This window comes from Nomia melanderi, chromosome 4 (genome assembly GCF_051020985.1).
Source record: "Nomia melanderi isolate GNS246 chromosome 4, iyNomMela1, whole genome shotgun sequence".
Taxonomy (NCBI): Eukaryota; Metazoa; Arthropoda; class Insecta; order Hymenoptera; family Halictidae; genus Nomia; species Nomia melanderi.
The window spans coordinates 14,621,143-14,637,624 of NC_135002.1; the positions used below are offsets into that span (position 1 = coordinate 14,621,143).

A 16,482-nucleotide genomic window follows, 5' to 3' on the forward strand; every position below is an offset into this window, starting at 1 on the left:
AAAATGGAAAGTAATAATTATGTCAAAATTTTAAAATCAGCAAAAGGAATCTTATATTACTATACATCATTTCATCGCGTCAGAGAGCACAACTATTAGTGATTTTCACAAAATGACACGTATGCTTTCTTTAAACCTAAATCTTATTAAGTTATTATTAAAACGTTGAAAGGATAAAAATAGTAATTATCCAAGCTCAGGATAACACCAGTGAAATATAATAAAAGAACGTCATCATAATTACAATAACACAAATAAGCACAATAACATTATTATAACATAACATTATATACAATAATCGTAGATAACTTAAATAGCGCAAGCTCCATCCAGGACAAATAAAATAATATTTTCACAGCCATGTCAAAACCATTTCTTTAAATTAACAAATCTAATACCAAAATGGTATAAATATAAACAATATTGGTCTATAAATCAATATTATATTAAAACTCCTTAACAGAAACTAACATCCTTTAATTTTTTAAACTCGCTATAAACATGATGTATTCTTGGAGCAAGTTGTATCTGTTTTCGAATCATTTTCGCGTGATTTAAATTTTCCTAAGTCATGAGAAACGTCTTTCCGCTGAGCTCCAATATTGTTAGTGCGGCAGCCGGTGTGGTTGTCACTGACTTGGTGTCGAGCGCGTATACGGAAAGTACGTGACACGCGACACTCAGAAATATTAACACAAACAGGGGCGCGTACACACGCGCATGGGAAGAGTATTCGACAACACGCCGTGGCCGTGGTTGTGCTGGCGCACGCGGCGTCCAATGCCCTGTTCGGAGGCAGCCGTCGTGGTTTCCACCCGGCACACGTGCACCGCTCGCACTGGGTCATTGCTCCTCTCCGTTCGAAACCAATATCGTTGTGGCGCACGACACTTGTCTCGAGCATGACCACGACGACACCGAATGAAATTTGGCCGTTCTGTACGACTCACGCGCTAACATAAGTTTAAATGGAAAGAGCCGCGACACTGCTTTTCAACTCAATTATCAACTCTACCGGAACTTATTCTATTTTTCGCACGTAATTTTCATTCTCATGAAACAATACCTAAGAAACTACAAAGTGTATGTAAAAATAAAACAAACGGTGAACATTTTTATCCTGTCCAAATTAAATCGTTTCATTCAAATAATATATATTTATCATTGAACAAGTAATTTTCATTCATAAAAATAAATGAAGGAGATAAAGATGAATATACAAAAAAAAGAGAAAAATTACTAGGAAGAAGTACAACATCGTGGTTTAATGTAGTATTGGAACGAAGGTATCGTGAGCGCAGGAAAATTAATCTGAAAATACATTGTACTTCCGATATGAATATTTGACTGCTGATAATGAATCTGTGATTAACGAAGCTTATCGTAACGAGTCGTGGCGTCACGTACGCGTATATAGTATGTGTACGCTTACGTCCCTGTAGACCGGAGATATTTTCATCCTTGTCTGTCGGCCGGTCTCTGTCACGCTCCCGACGCGAATTGCGGGGTCGGCCGAAACCACGACGGCTACCTCCACGTGCTGCGAAAAGCACTTAGTCGCCCTAAATTGTAGGTCGCCGTCGTGGTCGCGGTGGTGGGGGTAGCGTGAGTGGTGGGGCGAGGGTCGAGCGCGACACTTCGGCCATGATCGATGATTTCCGTCGGCGTTCGGCACGGCCAGGCGGTAAACATTGCACAGTACGATTGGCCGTGTCCTGAGGTGGGTCCTTCGGTTTTCAAGTTTGAGTTTTTTGTCAGTGTTCAACTGTGAGAAGTGACAAACGTACGCGATATGCGTTAACGGAGACCCATGCATTTCGTTTCTGTGCGTCTCGTCAATTAATTTCCGTTGCTCCGTCGATCGGTGATTCTCAACAGAACCATGAGAAGAAATGTGGTGTATATCGACTGGACAAGGGTGTAGCAGGAGTAAGACAGGTGGGTGATTTTGACGTTTCTTGATTTTGCATTTGGACCTGCTCGATTTTGGTATTAAAACTTCTATGAATCTCGAAAAGAATCCAGATGCAAAAATCCCTGTTTGTAAACACTCATCCCAGAAAAGATATTATTATATTTATCATTTTCTAATCTATTAACATTTTTTAAATCTCAATGATACTCGGGATGATAGTATTCAATGATTACGACTAACCGAAAAAAAATGTCATTTTTTTCTGTGAATAGGAATAACACTTTGACAGGTACGCTATTGACACGAAGTACTCAATTTCTTTCTAAATAAATATTAAATGATAAAATTTTTGGTCCTGTTGTAGAACGATTAAAAAAAAAAGTACTCTGATAATTTAATTCGATGGTGTTCGCCTTGGCCGCGAACTTCGGTCACGTTCGAGACGTTGTTTTCGCGATCGATTGTATTTTCATATTCTTGAGGTATCATCGATGTCAGGAAAAAGAGAGAAGAGAGTGAGAGAGATCACACGTAATGTGCGAGAGAGAAAGAACACGATAGATTCTCTTAGAAGAGATGATATGTATCGTAGCCCGTGATGTAACTCAACGTCCTTACTGCGCTGCGAGTTGCACGAGGTCGGTGATCGCTATAAAAAAATGCGGCGAGTGCACGTGGAGGCAGCAGCAGGCGGTTTCCACCGCCGCGACGCGTCGCGGCATTGCACCACCGCCGACCACGACGGCTGCCTCACGGAGTGAGTCGCGCGCGTGCAGGTTTAACCCAGCCTTAACCTATTCTGAACCGACGACCTCGTAGGAACGTGCGATCAACGTCAAGCATCTTCAATAAGCCTGCTGCCAAATCCTTCCCATTTAAATTTCTTCATTTTCTTTCGTTATTTCAATATAACAACATTTCATCGATTTTGTTATTACTTCTCTATCACATAATTATATAACAACACAATAATTGGATTACATAAACAATTGTTTTTATTATATTTACTCGATCTTATATTCCAAAGTATTTCTTCCTGTTTATCTTTATAATTCGTAAATAATATTATCGATGAACTTTTTCACAAGGGATATTTCAAATATCTTCAAGTTTTGGAATTTATGAATTCCTAATATACTTGGACAATATTGTTAATTATAAACAAACATTTGCGTAAACATTTTCATGCTCGGCATGAGATTTCTATTGATGTTTCTATTGAGCCGTATCATTAGTTAATGTTGCATAAAAATATTTCATTATATTTGTAATTTTTGCAATGTATTCAATGGAGAATCCTAATTTCACTACTGAAATAGAAAAATGGTTCATTTTTTCCACTCTTTCCAGTTGGTAATCTTTGATAACTTCTCTATCGTAGAGAGAAAGAGAGAACTTTTATTTTCCTATTCCCCTTAGGCAGACAAAAAAAATGAAAAGGGTCGAGCGTAGCAGGTTCGTGAGTCGATAATACACGATTTATCATAGGCCCTGTAGGATCGGGGGATCAGGGACGAAAAGAGAAGTTGCAGGATGCGTGTGCCTGCGTGCGCGTGCGTGCACGCACGGGACGTCCCACGATTCGTGGGCGTTCTTTTTGAGCTTGTAAGGGGCGAATGGTGGGGGTTCGAGTAGGCCGTATTACCCCAACGTATCGGACCAGCGCGTATCAAGGCGTTTACATACAGTTTCGTTTACACCTAGGACGACGTTCCTAGAGTCTTCACTCTATCTACCTCATGTCGATCTACCTCATCGAGTCTTCCAATCTTTAATTGAATGTATTGTTATTGTTATAGTACAGGTAAAAGTAAGCAACGATGTATAAAATTCTTTATTTTTCATGTCAAATGAAATATTATTACATTATATATGAAGTAAAACAACTCCAGTAAAAGCAAAAAATTATTTTGAAGTTCCCATACAGTAATGATTGTACAGTAAATTTACATGTTCTTTGAATACAACATTTTTAAACAATTTTTCGCTCAGTTTCAAAATGTTTCTTCGCATGGACTTCTCTCCGTCTCTATTAAAACAAACTATTTTATTTTCTATTGTCATTAAGGCTTTGTCCTTGTCAACTGTACTGTAATTTATAAAATGATAATTTGTGTCGTTTCGTTTCAGATTTGCAACTTGAGAACAAAGAATGATCGGTTATTATCAAGTAGAGCAAATGCCAAATATAAAAACGATGTCAATGAGCAGCGAAATGGTGAACTTGGAGCCTGTGAATCCAGTGAAGAGTCTCGTTTGTAGCCCGGATTTAATCGTATTTGCCTCTCCGACCTGCGGCGCCGAAACTCTGTCGGCAAATGTTGAAGAGAAGCCGTACCAGTGTCTCCTATGTCACAAAAGCTTTGATCAGAAAAGCTTGTACCAGAGCCATCTGCGCTCGCATGGTAAGGAAGGTGAAGACCCTTACCGATGCAACATTTGCGGGAAAACTTTTGCGGTGCCTGCGCGGCTAACGAGACATTATCGGACACACACGGGGGAGAAACCGTATCAGTGCGAGTATTGTAGTAAATCGTTTTCGGTGAAGGAGAACTTGAGCGTGCATCGTCGTATTCACACGAAAGAACGACCGTATAAGTGCGACGTGTGTGAGCGCGCATTCGAACATAGTGGTAAACTGCATCGGCACATGCGGATTCATACTGGAGAACGGCCACACAAGTGCACTGTGTGCTCAAAAACGTTCATCCAGAGTGGACAGTTGGTAATACACATGCGCACCCACACCGGAGAAAAACCTTATGTTTGTAAAGCTTGCGGCAAGGGATTCACATGTTCAAAGCAGCTGAAGGTGCATACCCGCACGCACACCGGGGAAAAACCGTACACATGCGACATCTGTGGCAAATCGTTCGGTTACAATCACGTATTAAAGCTGCATCAGGTAAATTATTTATAGAACTTTACTCAGTCGATATTGAAGGATAATTTTTGAAAGTTAGAAGCAAATCATGTTTCCTTAATACGTTGACGCCGGCGCTTTTTAGATTCTGTTTAAAAGAAGGCATGTGTGACCCACCGGTGGGTCACGCCGGCGTCAACGTGTTAAGAAACGTTTATATTTTATTTTTTTCTATGCATCTATGTTTAAAGAAATTTTTTGTTTATAATATGATAAAATATTTTAATATTAATATAATTGTAAGTTGCAACACGAGATTTCGGTTTGATTTTCTAATATTCCGATCCCTAAATGAAATGTTTTTAAATTTCTTTGTCAACGACTTTCTCGTTAAAACGTTATTTGGTAAACGGTTTTAGGTTGCTCATTACGGCGAGAAGGTTTACAAGTGTACGCTTTGTCACGAGACTTTCGGTTCGAAGAAGACGATGGAGTTGCACATAAAAACCCACTCGGACTCGTCTGTCGCTGGTTCTCCTCGGGACTCGCCAATTGAGTCAGAGATCAAAATCTCAGAAGTATATAGCTTAGGCACTGCCAGCGATAAGGAGAACCAAAAGACTGATGAGCCAAGCGACGATGCTGCCACTTACAACGCACCACGGGATTTCTCATACTATATGTATTCCAGAGAGCAATATTCGCAACCCATTGCGGCGCCCAGTGAAGACAAAGTCTTCCAAGCGATACCTGTTGTCCCTATGGAACAGTCTCATACGTTTATATACCAAGAAGTGTCTCCAACTTACAATAGTTTTAGTATCCCGAACAACGACTTCGTCAGCGACTGTTCCTCCTTCCTAAATCTGCCAGGGAACGACGCTCGCAGGCGAGTGGAGGCTGCACTCGAAGCGGTTGAAGAAGAAAGGCAAAGGGAATACGAAATCAGGGTTGAACGGGAACCAATGTTAACACCGCCTAGCAGTAATCCCGTAAGTCCTGTACCTTCGCCAGATCCTCTTGACTTGGCGATACCCGTCCGAGAAACGTTAATTCTCCCACCAAGGAAGAGGTGCAAGATGATCTTAGAATCAATGGAGAGCGAAAGGATCGAGTTTGTTGCTTCCCAGAGACAGAACTCTGTTATTCAATTTGCTAAGACTTCATAGTGGAAGAGCTCGGATTCAGTTGTGGTGAACTGGTGATAAGTTCGCGTATGGTAAGACACAACCTTCTAAATAATTATGAAGGGATAAACGCATACCGAAAGTTGCAATGGGATAGAAAAATCATCGACCGATTATATCGGGAGATATTTCAAATTTTAAAAAGAAGCTTTGAAAAACATGTTTTAATGAACTATAAATTTTGGATTACGAAGGCGAACGAGTTCTCGCGAAGAAAATAATTTTAACGCTGATTCTGTGTTGTAATGCAATTACAGCACCAACGGGAGTAGCCACCGCTAACGGAAAGTGACTTAGGGAATTCTGTACCGATTGATGATCCGAGACACTTTCGTCGGCGTGTCATGAGAATTCTATCATTAATAGGTATCGGGTTTCTTTGAACTTTCAAAAAAAAATCTTGGAAACTACGTATAAAATATGTTTGATCAGTTTTATCGGCAAGTTATTAACAAAACTTTCTTTTTTAATTGAAATTGATGAAAGTTTGAAGAAAGTTGGATACTGTATTAAATATTTCCTGTGCAAGTTTTTAAACGTATCAATAGAGCAATCTACAATAATTAAACTTAACCGAAAAAATAATTCGAGAGTTGAGTCGTTCGTTGTATATGGAAACGTGCAGATTATTAAACCAAGGCTATAGGAGAAGAATTTGAATATTCTTGCGAATAATGTTACATCTACACTTTAACTAACATATAAATGAATAAAACTTGAATAATAAGATAAATTTATAATTGGAAAATAGGAAAATTAAATTGAAAGATATGAAATACAACATTTTTTTCATTGTGTCATTTATAGTTCTAACTTGTAAAATTTTCAAAAATGACAAATTAGTATAACTCAATACTGTTGTTCTACAGTTAATATTTATGCAAGAAGCATAAAAAATCGCGATTTAATGATTTGTACGATTTTGTGTGAGAGCGACTTAAACAATTCATAAATTCGCCTGGTTCAAAGAATTATTTATATAATGTGCCTGAAAATGAACGTTACACGCCTCGAGCCCGCCAGCAAATTTTTCTTAATCGTTCGAAAACCTTCAACGAACGCAAAAGTATTTACGGTTTCCAAGTAGCGCCAAGCGGCAATCAAATTGTAAAATTCATCGATTCTTTCAAAATTAACTGAAAAATGGTTTCTTAATGTTTCGGAGACGAGCTTGAACTTTAAACTAACAACCAAAAGTTGAGAGACGAATGAATCTAAGAGACGTGTTTAGAATGTCCTTGTGTCGTGGAAAAAAGACATGATTTGCTTTGCTTTGCTTTCTTCAATATTTAGCTGGCGTGCTCTATGTCATTTTTTTCGTATTTCACGTTACGTATACGTGTCTCAGATATGTGTGTAAATGCGTGCATGCGAGTATGTATGTTAAGTTGCAACTGTTAGACTACAAGTAATAAAGATCGTGAATCGTTGTAGCGTAACTAGCATCTTCGTATCGGAAGCCTTAGAATGAACGTAGTCGAGACCATTTTTAAAAAAATGTGTTATTCGCACAATCTTTTCCCTCGTTTTAGAAACGTTTTTTTTTAAAAAATATATTATTTATTTCACATGATTTGTTTTATAAACATTGTTGAAGCGCTTAAGAAATAACTCAAAGCAGGGTAACGACTGCGTCAATTATTTTGTCTTCTGTTCGTTTTGATATCCTTTGGAGGAGATTAAAAAATTAAATACCATATAGGTGTCGATTAGTTCAAAGGCTACGCAACTTGTACCGAAAACAGGTTGTTTTCGTGGGTTAAATTTGAACGTTGTACGTGTTTTGTGTATCGTGAAATTTTTCAATCGTAACCAATATTCATGTAACAAAGATTCCAATTTCTTGCCAAAACTGAAAAGACTGATACCAGTCTGACAAACATTTTCGTTCAAGCGTGACAAGCTTCCCATGAAACGTAGTTTATGATGTATAGACTATGATAGATAGAAGTGATATTAAAACACGTAATTGCTCAATTTCGTCGTCGTTAGTTTGTTTACGTATTATTCGTTTAAACAAAAAATTTAATGCATTCTCTTGAATCAGTCACCAATACTTTCAAACAAATTAATAATTGCCGTTCGAACGCAAACGAGTTTTTTCCTGCATGTAAATTTATTAGAACTAATCTAATTTTAACAATGATTCGTACACTATGTTTTTCTAAGTTATTTATCTTCTTGAAATTTCACTTTTGTATGTTTCAAACATCTAAGATGACGAAATTCGAATTTATTTGCGTTATTAAAACCTTCGATCTATGGACGGATAGTTATCAATCACGTTAAGCCCCCCCCCCCCCTTTTTTAACAATAACGATCCGTTAACCAATACGTTGTAAAATTTTGCAAAAGAAGCCTTAATATTGATTGTAGAAAAGTTCTAGCAAATGGTTAAACTCTGTCCGCTTTATTGAATTTTCAAGACCTAGAAAGAAAATGATTGCAGCAATAACACAGTAGTTTGAAGTACAAACTCATTGAGTCAAGATGAGTTCATGATTCATTGAGCTTGGGAGGGCAAAAAGAATTGCAAAATATGTATATTTAATTACTGGTATGGATTAGTATTTGCTACTCGAGTAGATACAATTTTCGTGAAGCAGATCTTACTGGAATAAATATAACTGCAGTTTCTACCGTGAAAGTGAAATCAGCGGGGAAGAAAGTACCAAACAATTGATATCTCTGTGATAAGAACTCCATAATGCCAGAGTATTGAGGGGAGCTATGCCCACTGCCAGTACAAGCGTGCTAAGCGTGTCAGAGCATGCGTGCAACTTTAATACTAAATATTAAATCGTATTATCACGATTAATAATTTGTGGCCATCTGTATTTACATTTGGCTTCACACCAATAAAAAATAAAGAATGTTTTATAAATTGAGGACTAATTTTAACAGTGGAATATAAATATAAATGTTTAGCAAAGTGCATCTATTCAAGGTGGATAGGCATGCCTGAAATATGGATATCTGATCGTTTGATTCTTCAATTTTGAAAAACTATAGTATTACTTAATATTCTATGTTCAAGTTACTTCTATCAGATCTTTTTATACAGAAGTGTGCAAATTATTAAATTCAGTCTATAAAGATATGTAAGAAATAAGAATCTTCTTTAATAAGTAACATTTTATTTACAATATTTATACATTAATAAAATATTAACTTAATCAAAATATGTTTCTAACCAGAGTATAAAGATTTAAACAACATTTTATACAATTTCAATTAATTTATTGGAAGAAATAATATGAAAATAAATACATAATTATTTAACAAACTATTAATACTTGTTTGTAAAAAAACAGAAGTTTGTTAAAAAAGGAATTGTATTTTCCTTATAATTTCTTGATATTTTTATGAAAATTAATAACATCTGAAAAACCCGCAGAAGTTTATTGCTTTGCACACTTCTATCGTATCTTGGTACCTCGGTGCTGTTTACTCGAATTCACCGAGTTAGTCGATGCACTTTGCAGTCGTATCATCTGCTTATTTTTGATCTGCAGTTTATAGAACAGCTTGCATATACATTGAGCCATGTTCATATTTTAACATGTAATGTAATATTTATATAGGAGCGCATGTATATTATGTTTTCTTTTGTTTCTTTTTATAAATGGAAATTTCGACACGTGGCCTATTCTAATATTCATCGAGTCGAACGCTTTAAAATGTTCGAGGCGGTTTTTCGTTTGTCACCCGGGAATTGTATCCCCGATGATCCTGTGGATCGTGTGTGACGTAAAATTTATGTGCAATCTTAATCTAAGTTCTTCGAATGCTTGGCTACATTTCAAAGGAAACAAAAGTCATTATCCGAATAATTGAATACTCGGGTTTTTAAGTGTAAATTTTAATGATTGTTGTTAGCGATTTTCGAGGCGCCGAAGACCGAACTTGAAGATAGAACTTTTCTGTTCGTGTTAATCCCATCGAGTATATAAGTAGGCCACGTTGTAACATGTCAAGTAAAAAGAATGCGAATTGTTAAATATTACAATAATGACGAGAAATAGATTGAAACGCGTTGGGAGGTATCTAGTGTAATATTGTAGTTATTATCTGTTATTACTTATTATTTTTAAGACACACAAACACATACACACAAATGCATGCCAGATGGGACGTTTATTGTTCTATCATCGTGGGCATGTGGAACTGATTACACATGAAAGGAAATGCGTTTCTTTTTTGTAGAAATTTGATGCAAAAAAAGGAGAATAGTAAGAGACTCTTGTAAGAGTGCGTGAAGGACCGTGAAAATATTTCTTCTTTGTTTTTGCAGTTGTATGTTTGATTTGGTATACAGATATATAGGATACCAAAACACAATATTTTACTAATAATACGATTGACAGACAAAATGGAAAGAGAAATTTTCCCGTCCTCGAAAGAAACTCACCGCAATAAACTCAATTGTAATCGTTTTTAAAACAGAACATTATTATAATGTTTTCTTTTGCATATTGAAAGGAATTTCTATGAATTGGACGCATTACTATAGGCACCAATAGGCACTAATGATTGTATTTCTTCGTTTTATTCCGCCAAAGTGAGCGTGAATAATTTTGATAGTCAGCTTCCGACAGGAAATATATTTATTTATTTAATATATATCTATGTCTATATATTATATGCAAATGTATTTTTGCCGAAGTCCGAAACAAACTGTCGTGTATTCGCTGCATTAAAATATATTCTATCGTAAATGGTGTTTTGAAATTTTCCACCCGATCTCCATCATTATGAGTTATAATAATAAAAGCATGAGTACGAAATTTTCATAGAATCCACAAGGCATTCAAGTTTATTTATTATATTTTTGCATTTGATATTTTTTTTAAATTTCTCTATTATATTGTTTCATTCCGTCATTCTTGGAGGAAAAGACTATTTGTAAGTGTGCGCTAATATAATTCAAATGGAACTTTGAAACGAAAATTAAACTATTCTGACTATTTATTAGCTATATTAAAGAATATTTGATAACTGTTTTAAGTATTAAATAATTCCATGTCTGTTTGTTATCGCGGGGTTTAATGATCTGAATAAATGTTTATGCTAACGGGTAGATTTCATATGATAAAAATACTAATCATTTTATAGCATTCTCTGTCGGTAATGAGGATTCTTCAGCCGCCAAACAATTGAGTACTTGCAGCCCTCTGGTTGTCATTATCGGTAATTAAATTATTTACTAGATAAGAAACTAGATTAAGTCACTATATAAAATTATAGGTTAACATCCTATTTTCATGTAGAGCGACAATCATTTCACTCCGGAGAGAAAGTTTACGAACAATAGTTTGATTTACTTATACGTGGGCATAGAGTTTTCAAATGAACATACCGATGCGCCGACATCCCAGTTTTGTGAACCCATCTGATAGGATGTAAAACGTTCGTGTTCAATGGAGTACGGTAGTCCGACTGATTGTTAGAAGCGTCATTGGAAACGTTGTTTCGATTGAAATACTTATATTTATATGTCAATAAAATTAGCAGAACGCGCAACATACCTGAAAAATATCTAGCTAACAGAAAAGGAACGTTTATTAAGTAAGTAATTGTGCGTTACTTTCAGATGACGGGAGATACGCGCGTTTCCTGAGTAACCATAAATCGAGCTATAACTCGAACATTTCTGAATAAATATTTATCACAGATAATTGATCAAATCGCTTCTTATCGTTCAAAAAACTCGTATAACCATTAATTATTCATATTACATGGTAAAATTTTCTCTATTTGATTCGAAATATTTGTCGTTATTTACTAGAGTAATGATTAAGTAATTGAAAAAACAAGAATTGGAATAACTCCTTTGAGGCTATATAATGCAAATACAGAGCTTATTGAACAGACCAAGTTGTACATATCAAAAGTTATATCTATTGGTCATGAGTGTAATAACAAGTTAATACAGATACTATATTTCTTATGAGATAACTATGCAGTATGGTTTACTTTATTTAGTTCACTTACAAAGATTTCACTAAAATTTGTATTATTATTAAATTATAAACTCTATAGACAAATTACTTTGAGTCATTGCGTTAATGTTCATTTTTAGAAATGAGGAGAAAAAGCGAAAGAAATAAAGCAAAAGGGACTCCGGAGAAGGAAGTTGGAAAGCCAACTAGAAAGTCAACACGTAGACGAGTGAAAAGAACACATTCTATGTCACCAGAGCAAGAAAATGTAGAGGAAACAGCAAAAAATATCAGTGATAAAGAAGTAGAGAAGAAGTCAACTGCGCTTACACAGCAAAAGAAGCAGTTGGAGGATACGGTAGAAGACTGTGTTGAAACAGTTTCATCCACAGAAACAGATGTCAAGATGAAATCTGAAGAAAATGAAGAAGACAACGACGGTGGATCAGTTTGGAAAGTGGCGAGAGCAGATGCATCGCCTGGCGAGATACAGAAGCTGAAGTTATGTAGACAACATAACACAACAGAAGCATCGTCTGATACTTCTTTGGGTAGGAAAAAATTGAACAAGTGGCAGGAAAGTGGTGAGGGAGTTGCGGAGGAGGCTGACTCGGCAGAAGAGCAACTGGTTTCTTGTACAAGAACGCTCAGTAGCACTGAACAGCCGAACGATCCCTCCTCTTCATACCCAGGTCAGGACTCCAACGAAGAGGTAAGTGATAGCAAGGAGATCCTGCCTGAAACCACTTCAGCCAACTTGTCTGACGATAAACCAAACATAGATCAGCAAGGTGAATCAAAAGAGGCAAATATCCCCAACGAAAACGCTGATAACGAACCCATTCAGTCGAGTAGCACAACTGTATCAGCTCCTAGATCAAATGGCGATCACTCACCCGAGGAGACAAATCTTATGACAAAGGAAGAAAAATCTGTGGAAGATACCAGCGAAAAGTCAGCAGAACTGTTTAGTAAAGAAGTTAATGTTGAAAACATTCAAAAAGATACTAGTACCGACGAGGAAGATGAGAAAGAAAAAATTCGTGAAGAGAATTCTTCATCCGAATCAAATGACGACGTTCAGAGTGCAAGAGGTAACAGGGCTAGTGGGAGAATATCGTGCACTAGTCGTAGAAAGCATCGGACCAAGTATCGAGATTCATCTAATTCCGATACACCAGATTCAGAGGATGAACCTCCTGTTAAAAGAGACATCGAAATGGATTCTTACATGCAAGAAGAGAAAGTAACTGTAGAGGACTCACATAAACCGAAAGATCGTTCAGTATCACCGAAACCAAGAAACAATACTTTAATAAATAATGTGGAAACCGAAACTGAGCATATTGAAGAAAATAATCAGAAGTTAGATTGTCTAAATGAAAAAACTGAATATTCTGCAACAGCTGTGGCTCAGTCAGTGACTTTTAAGCCCGTGAAAGTAAACTTGAAAAGATCATTGTAAGCATAAATTGAACAACGCTACGTTTACTTCTGTAAATAGTATATTTCTTATAATTATAAATTATATTTCAGTTCCGCGAGAATGTTAACGGAGAAGAACGATGGCAAAAAAGAAGATACCGATGTGACTGCAAATAATGAAACAGTTGTATCGAATAAGGTTCGTCATTTCAACGAGTATTAATCTGGCATCCAAAGGGGTTGAATAATCTCAATCAATTTGGAAAATTATAATTGCTCGGTAAATAATAAGCTAATTACATGCTCATACTTAACAGGAAAATCACGATAATGCCGATCAAGAATCAAAATGTGTTCCAAGAAAACGTCGATGGGGCACTGCATTGTCTACCGATACCACGCCTTCCTTTTCAATATCTACAGATTCATTGAAAGTAATATCTTTATTCGTTATTTATACAATTATGTTACTTTCGTGATTTTAAAGACTTATAATTCTTGTCACATTAACTTATCTTATAATAATGTAATTTATAATATTTATGGATTTTTATATTGTTTCCAGGCATTGGTACCAGGAGCGAGACCACTGTCGATAAACGAGGTCCGTCTGTCAAAAGATGACGACGAAGACAGAGATCGTTTTCGAACCAATGAAAAGTGGTACAACTTTAATGAAGGAACAAATGATAATAAATCTGATAATGAAAGTGTCACGCAAAAGAACGGTGTCGCGAAAAAAGGAGATGGAAAGATCGATAATCATATAGGTATTTAAATAGTTAAATGATCAGCTAAAATGTTCTGTTCATTTTTAATTTTAATTGTATTTCATTAGCAGCACGACGGAAAATATCGATCGTGAAGGAAACACCGCATGTGAAATCACCTAGTCCACCGGCTACCAAGCCCACTAATATACTTTTGATCAAAAACTTGGTTCGTCCTTTCACTCTGAATCAAATTAAAGAGCTTCTTTCACGTACTGGCACCATCGTTGAAAATGGCTTTTGGATGGATAGAATTAAATCTAAATGTTTTGTAGAGGTATGTATTTGTTCGAATAATTACAATGGAAAACGTGGAGTAACAAAAAACTGATTCATGTTATATTATTGTCACAGTACTCAAACGAAGACCAGGCATTCGAGACAAGGCAGGCTTTACACGGTGTATCTTGGCCAGTTTCGAACCCGAAGAGACTTCATGTCGAGTATGCAACCAAAGACGACATGGAATTGGCGCGAGAATTGTCAAAGGATCAATCAATTCCAAGGAAAACGGAACCGCTTGTACCAACGGATTCATGGCAACAGGATTGGAACCGAGAGGAAAAGACGAACACAAAGGTAGTAAATTTACAGAAAATATTTTTCAAGTGTTCAACATTTTAACAGTACATCGTTTAAACAACTCTTATACTCAATAGGTGATGGTTGTACGGGAATGGGACCTCGGCAAAGAAGATGGACAACAACACATGAAAGAGAAAGAGCGCGAAAAGAAAGATCACGATAAGAAGAGAAGACAGAGGAGTCGAAGTCCTGCGGTAGAAGCGCATCTTCCAGCTCCAGCTCGTAAATTTAAAAAGAAGGAAGACGAACCACCGCCGGCTAAGCTCTTAGATGATCTCTTTAGGAAAACAAAAGCTACCCCTTGCATATATTGGTTACCACTTACAAATGAGCAGGTACATTGATACATTAAATGATTAACAGATTTTTTGGATGCTATGAATGAAAAATAAGTAGTTATTGTAATATTAAAAGTTCTGTATGATTGTAGATTGTTGTAAAGGAGGAAATGAGAAGGCAACACATGGCGGAACATGCGCGTAGATTAGAAGAAATGAGACGCGCAGAAAGGAACAACAGGGACGGGCGCCGCCGTCGCAGTCCAAGAAAATAGTTCTTTAATCGTCCATTTTCGACAAACGTACCTTTCCTTCTCTAATGCAAACACTCCGATTTTTATCAGTTTCCCATTTTCAAAACTATTTCAGATCGTGGAAACACGAAACAGTAGATCCTCTTTCTTTCTTATCATAACCTATGAACTTTTAAATAAGTTCTCAAACATTAATTTTTCTGTCAATTAACATTCGATTCGTTTACAGACAGTTCTATCATATTAGCGTTTTAATGTCTTACGTTGAAATCTGTTAAACTTTTTTTTTTTTTTTTAGTTGAAAATTGATAGAAAATAGATAGTACCTTAAACCTGTAAACTAACCTCTTTCTTTTTCTTATGACTCGTTTAATTTCATCCTTTAACAAACTATGTAAATCTTTTGCATGATCCAGACGTGTCCTACTTCCCGACCCTAGATCCCTTAAATTTCAGAATTAAACTGTACTTCTTACAGGTCGACATTAACTATCCAACAGAGTGGCGTAACTATAAAACGAGCACGATAGTGTTTGCATCGTCTAGGAGACACGCATCGTTGCGCGACATTGCAAATCGTGCAAACCCCTGGGAATCGAAGAATAATTGAACAAAAAGTTCGCAAAACGAAACTGTCCGTAGAGAAAACCACTAAATGAACTTAATAATTGTGATTTTTGAAAACGCTGTCTTAGAAAAGAAAAAGGTAAAAAACTGAAAGAACATCGAAGGTAGGCTAGTTGTTGAAATCAACGACGAAAGCTGTCCACGATGACGAGACTGTGGTTTACAAGTGGCATGAAGAAATCAACCTAAGTAACGATGAGAGAATTTTCTCTTCCCGGATTGTTTCATTCTCTCCTCTGCTTGTAGTGTAGCCTGACTTTCTTGAGTTTGACATATACTACCACAAATTTGGTAGTAGAATGTAAAGTTTTGGTGTTTCTCGGTTCTGCGTGGTGAACTCGCACAGCGGGAAACATGTTTGTACATAAAGTATAATTCGATATTCCGTAATGTGACATGTAAAATTATCAATAAATGTAAAACACTTTAGGATATATACAAAACTACATTTGCCGCTTACTTTTTACGATATCGCGCTTGGAAAATTTGTTACTAATCCTTGAATAAGATCAAAAGACCGAGGTTTACGAAAAAAAAAACAATTTATACAAAAAACGAGCAAATTTCTTACATTCATCTTGTCGTTATATGGTTTCTTGGACACTACTCACATTTTACACGTTGCAAAATGTAATT

General features: G+C 36.4%; 2 protein-coding genes across 5 annotated transcripts; both read left to right on the top strand.

Moving 5' to 3' along the window:
• Positions 1 to 4,067: 4,067 nt before the first annotated feature.
• Positions 4,068 to 10,683, top strand: Kr-h1 (kruppel homolog 1). The gene is made up of 2 exons (XM_031973390.2): positions 4,068 to 4,820; positions 5,198 to 10,683. The coding sequence occupies exons 1-2, from the start codon at positions 4,068 to 4,070 to the stop codon at positions 5,945 to 5,947; spliced, it is 1,503 nt and encodes a 500-aa protein (XP_031829250.1). The 3' UTR covers positions 5,948 to 10,683.
• Positions 10,684 to 11,209: 526 nt separating this feature from the next.
• On the top strand, positions 11,210 to 16,426 carry Acn (apoptotic chromatin condensation inducer acinus). Of its 4 annotated transcripts, XM_031973386.2 has the most exons (10): positions 11,211 to 11,533; positions 12,048 to 13,368; positions 13,444 to 13,531; positions 13,650 to 13,766; positions 13,898 to 14,102; positions 14,171 to 14,379; positions 14,457 to 14,681; positions 14,762 to 15,022; positions 15,118 to 15,267; positions 15,698 to 16,426. In XM_031973386.2, exons 2-9 carry the CDS (start codon positions 12,050 to 12,052, stop codon positions 15,238 to 15,240), a joined length of 2,547 nt encoding a protein of 848 aa, XP_031829246.2. In that variant the 5' UTR covers positions 11,211 to 11,533; positions 12,048 to 12,049; the 3' UTR covers positions 15,241 to 15,267; positions 15,698 to 16,426. The 4 variants fall into 4 exon arrangements, with proteins under 4 accessions (XP_031829248.2, XP_031829247.2, XP_031829246.2 ...); XM_031973388.2 differs by having other exon boundaries at positions 11,210 to 11,533; positions 15,130 to 16,426; XM_031973387.2 differs by having other exon boundaries at positions 11,210 to 11,533; positions 14,174 to 14,379; positions 15,118 to 16,426.
• Positions 16,427 to 16,482: the final 56 nt, after the last annotated feature.

Coding starts and splice junctions, on each gene's coding strand:
- Kr-h1 (XM_031973390.2), top strand. CDS start 4,068: ATGATCGGTTATTATCAAGTAGAGCAAATGCCAAATATAAAAACGATG. Junction 4,821..5,197: donor ACGTATTAAAGCTGCATCAG/GTAAATTATTTA, acceptor AAACGGTTTTAG/GTTGCTCATTACGGCGAGAA.
- Acn (XM_031973385.2), top strand. CDS start 12,050: ATGAGGAGAAAAAGCGAAAGAAATAAAGCAAAAGGGACTCCGGAGAAG. Junction 14,380..14,456: donor AATCTAAATGTTTTGTAGAG/GTATGTATTTGT, acceptor TTATTGTCACAG/TACTCAAACGAAGACCAGGC. Junction 15,023..15,117: donor TACCACTTACAAATGAGCAG/GTACATTGATAC, acceptor GTATGATTGTAG/ATTGTTGTAAAGGAGGAAAT.